General features: G+C 45.8%; 1 protein-coding gene across 1 annotated transcript in view; it reads left to right on the top strand.

Annotated features, from left to right (window-relative positions):
* Positions 1–4,099: 4,099 nt before the first annotated feature.
* Positions 4,100–13,429, top strand: part of ca10a (carbonic anhydrase Xa) — a 160,095-nt gene continuing 150,765 nt past the window's right edge. The window contains exon 1 of the mRNA XM_042082783.1: positions 4,100–4,349. Within this exon, the coding sequence (XP_041938717.1) occupies positions 4,286–4,349 (64 nt within the window). The 5' untranslated portion in view covers positions 4,100–4,285. The remainder of the gene's footprint in view (positions 4,350–13,429) is intronic.

Genomic DNA, 13,429 nt, shown 5'->3' with positions numbered 1-13,429 from the left:
TGGCACACTTATGTTGCTGCAATGTGATTTAAAGCTTAAGTCGGCAAGAGTTTTTTGACCATATTCACTGAAACCGACACTATGCTCCGACAGAACAACATAAATCAGCTGTTTTTAGAAAACAGAAAACCCACACTTCTACCTCCACCTAGAACCTGTTATTTGTTTTGCAAAAAATCCACAGCTCCCAGTTCTTCTGGTCCAATCAGCACAGGGATGTGTGAGATCTGACTGTCAATCACAGTTCGTGCACACGCCACAGATCCCCCTCCCCCTCGCGCACGTTACAATATCGCACAAACGCACGCTGCTCGTGACCCTCCAATTGAAAACAATGTAATTAAACAGATTTTAATGCTAATGTTTGCTTGCATCGCATCCGGTTAGGACATGCCGTGACGCTTAAAAACGCAACGTTCCATTCAGTCATATTTAAATCATTATAGCATAGCGCGAGTGTAGCGCGAGCGTAGCGCTCGTCATGAAAAAAAAAACAGCAGCTTAATATTTTTCAGGTGGTTAACAGACACGCACACACGCACACTGTTCTTAGCAGTGATGCTGACAGCAGTGAGATTAGCCATTGTACTACAGTCACTGTTTGGAACATTTTGCCGTTCAGGTTTCAAGATTGATAAGATTCAGTTAATGCGTATAGAGTAGCCTATGGACGGACGCAGAGTAGGCCTAGGCTAGCCTATGCATCATCTAATAGTTTGGGACAACCAAACAACAGTGCAAGGTATTTAGAGTGTTGCGAGCAAATCCTTAGGCTAATTGTTTGTAGGTTATCATAGCTGTGTTTTTCTCTACATAAGCTCATTGGTTTCTTTTTTCTTTTCTTTCCCTTTTTCCCAGGTTGGGTAGTGAAATAATAATGCATAAAGCAATGTTTGCTTTGCTTAAAGCTTGAAACACCCCTATGTATAGACTAGCCCATGTTCAACTTTTAGCTTACAGCCAGTGTTGTAAAAGTTAGATGCTTTGTGTTTGTGCGGTAGGCTTGATAAGGGATGACATGGGCTGACCTGATTAACTCATTGAATGCCAAGCTGTTTTCGGAAGCTTTGTCCTACCAGCAATCTAGACCATTGTTGATGATTTTTGTACAGCCACAGCATATTCTGTGTTATAGCTATGAACACATACAATGGCTCGTTTAAAAGGTGAGACTTTAAGCTCTCAGTGGGTGCAAACCATGTATTTCTACACGCCTATGTTCCTGAGAAATCCCAAGCTAAACAGTGGCTAGTTTTCATCAAAATCGCTGTTTTTTTCTAGAAATGGAGATATAACGTCTTTCATGAAATATGAAGTGTTGCCTGTAAACTTTCCGGGAAGTGATCAGCGAGACCTGGCGAGACTGCCACCTAGTGATAGAACCACGAAAAATGGCCTGGTTTTGACCTGACGTGCATGCGTCACTGATTCGACCCAAAGCGGCAACCGAGTTATGATAAAATGTCCAGATAAAATGTCCAGATTGTGCGTTTTCATGAGTTTTCAATCGTCATATATTTCATTTCCATTCATCACAGAGTTCCCAAAATCACATATAAGATGTGTTAGAGTGTCTAGTTTCGTAATTAAAAAAAAAAAGCTAAAAACGTAATATTACGTTTTTGGCACTCAACGCATGGGAAGGAAAAACATAATATTACGTTTTTGGCACTCAATGAGTTAAGAAGGGTTTTCTGTGTATGAAAAGTTTTTTTTCTTAGGCTCAATTAAGGATGCTGCATGGTAGGCTAGCCGATTTTAACCAAAAGAGCAAATTTTGTAAATAAGCGGGTTGGATATAATTTTGTCTTATTAATATACAGGGTTTCAGTGCTGTCAGGTTGGGGAAGGGGGGGTGCGTACATGGTGCGTACTATGGAGTATGGAATATGGCGCCCCTGATCAACTCTCCTTGCTAGATGTCATAGCCTAGCCTATATGAAGTGTAATATCAAGATTCAATTCAATTTCAACACTATTAAAATGACACAAATACGTAAAAAGGGCTGGTAGGCAGTCCACTAACCCAAATTATTTGCAGCTCATGGGGTAAGAAAGTATATAGCATTATGAATAAAATGCAGTAAATTGCTCATTTGAATTCTGTGATTGCTGAATCCCAAAACACTATAGACTAGTCAGCTGACTGTCTGAGTCACTGTGATATAGTCATATCAGAAAATTACCAAAATGTAACATTCATAAGGAATGTTATGTGTGTAGATATCCAATTTAATGCCCTGAATAATCCAGTATAAGAATGTGTCACTGTTGAATATGTGAAATAAATGTCTTACCCCAATTCCTTTTGTGTTTTTTGTATTGATGGGTATTCCTTTTTGTTCAAATTGCTGTCTTTTTTTATTAATCAACAAATGGCTGAGGGAAACTATTCCTCCTTATCTCTAATGCTCAGCAGATTATTTCCACTAATGGGAATTGTTTCATTTACACAAATTCTTAATTTATTTTATGTCAGCTTTATCATAGGTCAGTTGCTGCTACCCGACATGAAAGCATGTGGTTTTCCAATTACATGCCTGACTGATATTATCCATTATCATAATAGACAGCTTTTTTGTCTGTGCTGAGCATGTTGTGTCATGTTGTTGTGGTAAGTTAACGGGACAGCACTGTCAACCTGTTCAGTGCTTCTAAATTTCTTCTAAATTACATGATTTAGGGGTTTGCAAAAGTAAGAACATCTTTTTTTAAACAAGGAAGTATGATAGCAAGGGGCCATTCAATACAAAGATGGAGAGTGCACTACAAAAACTGTTTATCTAATCAAATCTAACCTGTGTTATTAATCTTATATCAAGATCAAAAAATCTAGTTAATATTGTTTTTAGTATAAAGAGACTTACCTAGCACTTTCACATACAATCATTTGACTTAATTTAAGAAAAGTTTGACTCCTTTTATTTTAAGATGTCTCATCCTGAAAACAAGCAAATTTGTCTGTCACTGCGTTAACCAAATTTGTCCTAAAAATAAGCAAATTTGTCTTGATAAGATAAGATCTTTCAAGAGAGTGCTAAGTCTCCTCATACTAAAAATAATTCCAAATAGATTGTTTGATCTTAATAAGATTAATAACATTTGGTTAGATTTTATTTTTTGCAGTGTGCATGAAAGACTTAGTGCAGTTGACCCAATAGGCAAATACAAATCACATGTAGGCTAACTATGGACGCCCCTGCACGTGGAGCATTCTTTGAGCACCCTGACTCTAATATAATACTGCCTTCATGCCAGCCGTAAAGTCAGAGGACCCGACTTTAAAAAATCTGACCTCTGGAAAAAATGTGTTTGTGAAATCAGCTCGGAAGCAGTTCTGCCCGAAATAGATGCACGATAAGTGCCCAAAATGTGTTGCAATATGGCCGCCCAGTGGAAGGAATTGCCTAAAAGGACTTTGCCTGAACTTTCCAATGACTGTCCACACCTGAATGTACAGGCCTCAAAAGGAAGTGAGACAGGGTGGTTGCTACTGTCTGCCAAATTATAATTTTGACTTTGAATCTCAAAATTTCGATTATTTTTTCTTTTTTGACTTTGAATTTCAACATTTCTGATTCTCCCGCCTATAATTATGAATTTAATTCACACAATTATGACTTTGTATCTAATGATTATGAGTTAGAATCTAATTTAAATGTCTCATTTGTGGCAATTATTTCCCCAAGTGACAGAAACGGGCTTCCATACAGAACATTTCTTTGAAGAAAATTGGATTGGAGAAATGATTTGCAGTTCATATGCTGAAAATAGGCTACAATATTTTGGAAAAACAGGATTGCACTAGTTACTGCTGCACTGCACAATATTGGACAGTTTGTTACTGCATTGTAGGCTAGCCTATTTTTGTAAGGGAGTGAGGATAAGTTAGGTCTATCGATGATGGTGAAACGTTTCTGCTACTCGAAATGAGGTAACAAGTCAGCGTGGTTTTTCCAGGCTACCGAACGATAGATGGGTCCTGCGTGATTCGGATCCGTGGTTCGTGTAGCCTAAAACACATCGAAAGGATGACTTAACCTTTATTAATTATTTCGTTTAATTAAGATTAGAATCTATCAAGCATTGCTCGCCGACTTGAAATCCCAGCGCATAGAAAGCGTGCCGTCATGAGTTCGAGTGAGGTAGCCTAATCTGCAATAGTAGCCTATCGAAGAGGAAACATTTGGAAGGTGTGCAGAAGCGTGATACGGCTGGCTACTGAACAGCTGCAAGAGGCTATTATTTAATAGTCCACAGCGGAATGTGCATAAAATAAAGACAAATGATGGATATTGTTTGGGAAGTACTTATATTTTCCCATGCCTACCTCATCGTCTGTTCCTCAGGTGAGTTAACTATGCGATGAACTCAGTGTGTGTTTCGTGTTGTAGCCTACCATCCTACCGATGCCAATATTGCATTCTGATAATGTCGCCAGTAGTCTAAAACGGAAACGTTAGCCTACACATTTTGGATGCTCATGACTTCTTATTCTGGGTCAAAGAACATAACAGGACAGATACTGTAGGCTACAGTTAAACCTCATTGATTTAGGGCGGCTACGCAATTATAACTAAAACTCGATTCTGATTAAGTCTAGCGGAAGCAGGCTACATAGTCAAATTAAAATAGGTTACTTCAATATCAATCGAAGAGGGCATTTAAGAAAGCCTACCATTCGGTCGTTTTAAACGTTTCACCTAGTGCGCTGCTTTAGGCTGGACGAGAACGCACGCAGTTTGCAAATAGGTTGCTTGGTCCAACCTGTCTGGGAATACTTGTCTAGCCTACAATTTACGTGGTGTCTTATGATGTTACCTCGCATGGTAGGCTGTAGTCTAATTGCAGTGATGCTCCACAAGTCGTGGAGCCCGAGTTGATTTGCATGTTAGGCACAAAACAGTTAAAAAAATCGTCCTGAATTAGTGCATTGATCTGTAACGTTATGGGAGAACAGGCATGTAGCCTAATGGTAGCCTAACTTTTTTTCTCTGTTCAAAACTCGGTTTACACAAAGACGATAGACTTTCTTAGAAGCTGTGAAATTTGGCCAGAAATGAGCATACATGTCTTCCCTCTGAAAGTTGACACACAAATCAAACAATATTTGATCATTTAACTTAAACTGAACAGGGACAGGTTTAAGGGAGTAGACTCAGGAGACCCCAAGCCAGCGTCAAGGGGCTATCACATTGTACACATAGTATGCGCTGCGCTCGCCGCTATAGACCCTTTCAACAAGGTAAACAAAAACAATGCTTGAACGTTCTATTTGGGCCCCAATCTACTTCCTCTGCATTAAGATAACATATGGAATGTTAAAAAGGAAGTCTTGTGGGGCCAACTATGATGCTGATAATGGAACTCTCTTGAAAGGGTCCATAGAGTCCCGAAGTGTGACGTAGCGTTTCCATGACAGCAGAATCACTAGATCTAAACAAACTTGCGAAGTGGACATGTGGCATCATTTCTAGCTAATACAAATAAATATATCCATTTAAACGTGTTTTACCTGCTAGGCAGCAGCTTAGCCACATAACACGGATTCCCTGGCAGGTGTAATAGAAAGAAACAAAATTCTAGTGGATATTTGTCTTCTCAAAGACTGGCGGCTGTTAAGAGCGACGTTTTTTGCCAAAACACGTTCGTTGAATTTAACGATTTTAACCGCATGCTGTGAAGTTACATGCAGGTCTCTTTTACGGAGGAAACCCATGCTAAAATAAAACTCTGTAGTCACGAATTTGATCGTGTTCGTATGAATATATGTTGTAGTATGTGATTCCTACAGTGTAAAAAAAAATACTAACGTCTTAGAAACGTTGTAAAATTATTGAAATAGATTAAGAAAGCCACCGCTATGGCGATTTCAATGGTTAGATTGATTTGTTTAGATCCAGTGAAATTGCTGCCTTGGCAACGCTACGTCATGGCTTCGGGACTCTATTGCTCTTGGTTGAGGTAACGTCCCAAAGATTTTTGTTGTGCTTGCCGCTGGGCAGAGCGCAAAATACCAACGACTCAGCTTGCTCAGCGCAGCGGCAGACCAGTTCTTGCGCGCGGAAGCCATTGACTATAATGCATTTCATAGCGCATGCCGCGTGTAATGTGACAGGCCCTTTAGTCAGCATCATGTAGGCTAACGCCGTTAAAGTCATGAATCCTGTGTAACATATTATAACATAACAACGATGGCTTATTCGAAGATGATTTGCATGGATATATAACCACCCAGAAAAACTCAGAATTTGAGATTGTTAAAGTTCATTAATTGTATAAAACAATTTATTAGTTAGCCATTGCAGCATCTGCTATATGAGGCTGTTATGCTAGCTCAACAGCCTTTAAATATAGCATCCGAGCAAAATCCAGAGTTCAGTTAACAGTTTATTAGAAAAGTACACCAACAGGCATTTGAACACAGTGGCCCAAGTCTGGCCCAGAACCAAAAGAGCAAACTTCCTTTCTGCAGTCACCTATATTCCCCGGGGGTTCCGTCCCCCTCTCACCAGGCTGCCAACCATGAGCGTGCCCGGGGTTATACATAGCGCGGGCACTCTCCGATTGACAGCCGGTCGCTACATTACACCCCCCCCTCCACATCAAAGTTCCTCGACCCTGAGGAAACAACAAATACACACAACACAACAACAACTTCCAACAAAGCGGTCTTCTCTGCCTCCGGAGCCGTGCAGGCACTGCAATATCCTGTGCTGGGGAGAGTGGCACTGGGGAGGGGAGTGTGGTGGAAATGTCTGAGTGTGTGTCTGTGTGCCCGTTTGTAGGCGTGTGTAGGGCCCGGTGCCCCTCTGGCTGAGTAGTGAGTAGTGTCTGGATGGGGGCTGTTGGGAGGGATCTGTGAGGCCCTGTGTGGGAGCTGGGGGTTAGCATCTCCGTGGTAGGGTGCCAACCTGTCTGCCACGTGGAGGTAGCTGTACTCTGTATACCACCTCCTCTAGTCGCTCCAACTCTCTACAGGGGCCTACCCAGTCACTGTCCAGCTTAGGGCAACAATCTTTTTTTCTCTGCGGACTGTGGACCCAAACCAGCTCTCCCGGTTCCAGGTGGCGGCCCTTGTAATGTAGATCGTAGTTACTACATTGTCTCCCCCCTGCGCTCTGCAGCTGCACGCGTGCAAAGTTGTGGGCTGTCTCTAGGCGGTCCTGCAGTCTCCTGGCATACCCTCGTCCTGGGGGCACAGCTGGGGTGTCAGGGGGGAGGCCAACATTGCTAGTGGGGTACGGAGCTCTCTACCCAGCATGAGCAGGGCTGGCGTGCAGACCGTAGATTCTTGGACGGCAGACCGACAGGGAGGCGCTTGTCCCAGCCTCATTGATGTTTAGTGGTGATGATGGCCAGTTGCTGGATCAGGGTCCTTTTGAAGCATTCTACTAAGCCATCGCTCTACGGGTGTAGGGGGGTAGTGCGAGTTTTGTTTATGCCCAGCCAGTGACACAGGTCGGCGAATACTCGTGACTCAAAGCTTCACCCCTGGTCACTGTGTATGGTTTGGGGCATCCCAAAACGGCAGACCAGGGCTTTAGCCTCTGTCTCTGCCTCCTGGTCAGGGAGGGCATAAGCCTCGGGCCACTAGGTGAAGTAGTCCATAACTGACAGAAAGTACCTGTTCCCGCTGTCAGTGACCGGGAGTGGACAAACTATGTTTACCCTGACTCTTTCCATGGCTGCGCCGACTGGAAACTGTTGGAGCTGGGCATGGGACTGTTCTCAGAGGCCCTTCTTTGCCGTGCAGCTGTCACACCTCCTGCAGAAGTCCTCTATGTCCGTCCTGAACTGCCCCCAGTAGAAGCTCTGACGTAGGCGACGGAGAGTTTTGGTGACCCCGAAGTGACCAGCCCGGTGACCCCGAAGTGACTGGTCTCTCTGCTCTGGGGACCACCAACTGCCACCCCGTCGCTGGATCCTTCCAGACCCGCTGTAGCACCCCATCGGTGAGCCGCAGGGCCCACAGCCCTTTTATCGCCGTGGAGATTAGTGCCACCTCCTCCCATGGTGGCCGTGTCTGCATCTCCACCCACTGGAGCACTGGCTGTATGTCCATATCGGCCTCCTGCTGTTGTCTCCACTGCGTCGCTGAAATTTCAGTGAGGTCACAGCACACCGCCACCGTGACCCAGCTGAAAATGGCTGCCTCCAGACCCTGTAACTCCCTGTCTCGTGTCTCCCTCCAGTCGCAGTGGCGGCATCCATCCTCAGCACAGGGTCGGCGGGACAGGGCGTCGGAATTGGAGTGGCGGGCTCCTGCTCTATGCACCACTTTAAAGTCATAAGACTGTAGCTCCTCCATCCAGCGTGCTACCTTGCCCTCTGGCTCTTTAAAGGACATGAGCCACTGGAGGGTAGAGTGGTCCGTCCTGACGGTGAACGGTAGCCCACAGAGGTAGTATTTGAAGTGGCGGATGGACGATAACACAGCTAGAAGTTCTCTGCGTGTGACACAGTAGCGGCGTTCGTGCTTATTAAAAGTCTTACTGTAATACGCCACCACTCTCTCTCCCTCTGGGCTTAGCTGTGCCAACACCCCGCCCACTCCCTGGCCACTCGCGTCACAGTCCAAGATGAATGGGAGGGAGGGGTCGGCTGGAGCCAACACAGGAGCCTCCCCCAGCGCCTTTTGTAGAGAGGTGAATGCTGTTTGACTCTTGCTGGTCCACACAAAGTCTTGGCCTTTGAGCTGTAGCCTGAACAGCGGTGCAGCCACACAGGAGAACCCCCTCGCGAACCTTCTGTAATAAGAGGCTAAGCCCAGGAAGCTTTTCAGCTGTTGCTGGTCCGTTGGTGTGGGCCAGTCTCTGACCGCTCGTACCTTTTCATCCATTGTGCCGATGCCATCTCTGCCCAGCCTGTGCCCAAGGAATGACACCTCTCTCTGCATGAAGTGGCACGTTTCTGGCTGGAGTTTGAGACCCGCTGCTGCTATACACTCCAAAACATGCTGCAGAGACTGGAGAGCTGCCTGGAAAGTGGGGCTATGGGCGAGAATGTCATCCAGGTACACCACACACTTACACCGAGGGACTTCTGACAGCACTTTGTCCATCAGTCTTTCGAATGAGGCTGGTAAATTGCAAAGGCCAAATGGGAGAACTTTGAACTGCCAGTGGCCACGGTTTGTGCAGAACGCTGTCTTTGGTTTGGCAGAGGGAGAGAGAGGCACCTGCCAGTATTCGGAACTCCGGTCCAGCGACGTGAACCAGGCAGGGGGTAGGAGTCCTTCCTTGTCACCCCATTGAGCCATCTGTAGTCCACACAGAACCTCCACTGTCCGTTCTTCTTTGGGACCATGACGACAGGGGCGGCCCACGGGCTGTCAGACGGCTCTACAATGCCCACCTGCTGCATCTCCCACAACACCTTCTCTGCTGCTTCCTGGTGTGCCAGTGGGAGGCGACGTGGGCGTAACTTGATAGGCGAGCTGTCACCCGTATCTATGTCGTGCTGTATTAGGTGTGTGCACCCCACATCGCCTTCTTTAAATGCAAAAAATAGTTGCCACAATTCTTCACCCTGTTGGGGGTCTAGATGAGAACAGTTCCGTCGCCAAATGCTCCGTACTGCCGACACAACACTTCCCTCCTCCGTTTGGGGGAGCTGGGCTGCTAATGGGTTAGGGACCCGGCTCTTAGGGGTCTGTATAGTGTGTGCAGGCTGTGGCGCAGGTGGGGCGGCTAGGTGAGGTGAGGGGGTAGTGGGGGAGGCGGCTGGTGTGTTCCGAGGAGCGGGGGCTGTAACATGCCTCTGCCCAGCTGTGAGTAGGGGGCTACGGGGGTCTCGAGGAGTGGGCCTCCTGGTCCCTACAATGGGGTCAATGTTGGCTTCAGCGGCGTTTGCTGAAACAGTGGTTACCTGGGGTGTTGTAGTGTTGAAGCCCAGGTGGGGTGGAGCCATGTCGACAGGCCGTTCCCCCAGAAAGCACAGGGTGGCCTCTGCAAGGTCCAGCCGACAGCCTGTGTTCTTCAAAAAGTTCAGTCCGAGAATGCAGGGGTCCTGGACTGACGCTACCCACACCGGGTGGTGCACTGTTTTACCGCCCACCACATGTCAGTGTCCCTTTGCTTTTCATGGCTGACAATTCCCCCGTCACCGTCCGCAGGTGGACTGCTGTTGGCTCCAACACAGTTTGCCTGGGTTGCACATCGGGCCACACTACTGTCACTGTAGAGCCGGTATTAACTAGCGCCACACACGTTACTCCCTCCACAGTGACTGGAATGTGGCAGAGGTCCCCAATTGAAGTCCGGCCCACTACCGCAACCGCCATTGGGCCAGCTGTGCCTGAGGGTGTATGTGGAGGCCTGTGGTTCGTGGTCCGCGTTGCCCCCTCTATGTGGACCCGGGGTCGTTTCCCTGGTCTCTGGGTGCTTTTGGGCCTGAGCGTACCAGCTGCCCATGTTGGTGTTTGCGGAACCTCTGCTGCTGCTCTGACCTGGGGGCTGTTGTGTTTCTGTGTGGGCATTGTGATGTAGGCGCGGGCCGTCTCTCTCTTTGACGCCTGCTCCAACGCCTCATTCAGGGACCGTGGGTGTGTCAGCTGCACCTCCACACGCAGTTCGGGTGGTGAGAGGGCTTGCATGAATCGGTCGTGGGCTAACTCGCTTTGTACCGCCAGGGGCATGCTGCTATATGCTCTGCGGGTAAGGCTCTCAATGTCAGTGGCTAATTGCCGTAGCGGCTCACCATGTCTTCTGTTATTTAGTTCATTTCGGAGGAGCTCCGCTCCTGTAAAGTTACCGAACCGTCGCTGGAGAGCCCCCACCAGGGCGCTGTAGCTCTCTCTGTCATCCACGTGTAAAGCTTTAGTCTCTTGCGACCAGTTCTGTGACTTAGCAAGCAGTTTAAATTGCGCATGAAAAGCTTCCCAGCTTACCTTCACCTTACTTTAGAGTTTTCACGGAGCTAGCTGCTACCGCTGATGTTGTGGACCGGGTGCTGCCATCTTTATTTACATCTGAGCTTCCTGCGCCGGAGGTGACGTTGGTGTCTGCGTCCCCCTCCAACTTTGGCTTGCGAGTAGCAAAGCGTGCGATCGCTTCCATCGTGCCCCGAAGGTGGCCTCTGCGGTCTTCCAGCCGTCGCAGCTTCCTCTTTAGGTCACCAAACGTCCACTCCGCGGCTCTGGCTCCGTCGCTCATCTCCCCAGACATTTCACGAGATGCTAACATTTTCCCTCCACTGGCGGCACGGTCTTGCTAACGCCAACCTAACTACTAAACTAAACTAAACTGGTCACTAACTAATAGTGCAGGATGCACCCTCGGTCTTCCCTAATCACTTTTCCGATATTTTTGTACAGTGTAGCATCCGACCAAAAGCCAGAGTTCAGTTAACAGGTTTATTAGAAAAGTACACCAACAGGCATTCGAACACAGTGGCCCAAGTCTGGCCCAGAACCGAAAGAGCAAACTTCCTTTCTGCAGTCACCAATATTCCCCGGGGGTTCCGCCCCCCTCTCGTCAGGCTGCCAATCATTAGAGTGCCCGGGGTTATACATAGCGCGGGCACTCTCTGATTGATAGCCGGTCGCTACAATATGCTGTTATTTTGGTCATGTGGACTTGATTAAACAGGTAAGGATAATTCATAAACTGTTTGAAACATGACTGAAACATGACTGAAGCAGTAGCCTAGGTTCAACAGGGGTGTTTGAGGTTGCTGTGTTATGTGTGATCGCGAAACAATTCATAGGATCAAATCAATTTATTTTGACATACGGGAGTTAGCCTAACTGACCTGTACAGCACATAAGCCTATTCTGATTTCATTTATTAGCATGTGTTGTGATTATATAATCAAATGACACTCATGATAACTTGAAATAGAAGGACAGAAGGTAGGACATGTGATTGATGTCCACAAGCACAAATTTCACGAGACAAATTAGAACAAACTGTTCCGGTAAAGGCTTTAGATTTGGGCTGCATTTGTCTGCGAATATTAAAGGAGAATTCCAGTGTGATATTGACCTAAAGTGTGTTGAAACATGATACCGAGTGTGAACGTATGTCTCATAGCTCATCTCGGCTTGTCCCCTGCACTCAGAAATCTGGCACTAGTTAGCCGATGCTACAAACAGTTTTTCGATGGGGGTGCCTCGGGCATCGGCCTAGCCATGCAAATAAACAGAAAGGAAGGCAGGAGGGTATTCCTTGCTTGTTCTGAAGTGGGTTTAGTAAAGAGTAAATTGTCATCAATCTAATAACCCATGCAGAAAAAATATAATGACCATGAGAATGATTGCAGGGCGCCCATATCTGTTCCAGTTGGAGGATAATCATGTCCATTTGCCTACTGATGATTAAAGTTCTCAAGAAAGATAAGTTTCCCAATATCAAAGGGAGAGTGCGAGAACAGCAATACTCAAGAACATATTGCAATATAGCAATATTGCTCAGAAAGGTGCCTTGTGTTGTGTATCATCTTTGGAAGACACATACACCTCACAGTCAAAGTTTTTCCAAAGTTCTACCAAAAATCGGCTAACTTATAAGTGTGGGTAAGGAAGTAACCATGTGGTTGAGTTAGTGGGTTGGTGTGAGAGAGGAAGTGTATTGTATATGTGTGTGATAGAGACAAAACAACACTGGACTGGACTAAGAATGCAGGGAAAGTTGGCATGCATTGACTTGCCAACCACTGTTACTCTCATTCTATGTAAAGAAATGCTGCAACAGGAGGACATTCTCTGTTTAATTGTTAGGCCTACCAACCAGATACAACCTAGTATCCCAAAAATCACCATCCACACTGATTAATGCATCCTATTCTCTGGCAGTTGCCCATATTGTAAATGGTTGTAATATGTATACTAATGATTTTATACAGCACGCCATAACCATTGTTGACCTTATTGCCCGTTCTGTACAACACTGTACAAACACTTGGTGTGCTGTTGGATAGAGAAAGGATGTGCTAGTCTTTGAAATAAGTTGTGTCTATCTGTTTATGGACACAGCCTTTTATGAAAACACTATAGAATTAAATACCAAACCCTCCCAGCAAATATCAGTGACCTAGGCCAGTGGTTTTCAAAGTGGGGGCCGCGAGGGGGTGCCAGGGGGGCCTCAGCAAGTTGGAAGGAAAAATAAAAGAAACAAATAAATACATTTGAAAAATAATATACTAATAATAACTAATAATAATTACTATGAGGGTTGTTATACAATGCCATTATAATAACTTGTCGCATATCTGAACATTATATTTTCCATGATAATGACTGGGAGTAATAGTAAAGTGATAGCTCTCTAGCAGAAAGCCCCAAATGCAATTTTTACACACTGCTCCATCGCGAAGTGCTTGTGGCTAAAATAATTATTAGGATTAGCTTAATGTATTTTTACATTTGCCGTAGTATTGTCGATGGGTTTAATAACACATCAAGGGGGTCCTTGGCCAGAACCTAGTG

The sequence above is a fragment of the Alosa sapidissima genome, chromosome 24 (genome assembly GCF_018492685.1).
Source record: "Alosa sapidissima isolate fAloSap1 chromosome 24, fAloSap1.pri, whole genome shotgun sequence".
NCBI classification, from domain to species: Eukaryota; Metazoa; Chordata; class Actinopteri; order Clupeiformes; family Clupeidae; genus Alosa; species Alosa sapidissima.
This window is presented reverse-complemented; position numbering and strand designations above follow the sequence as displayed.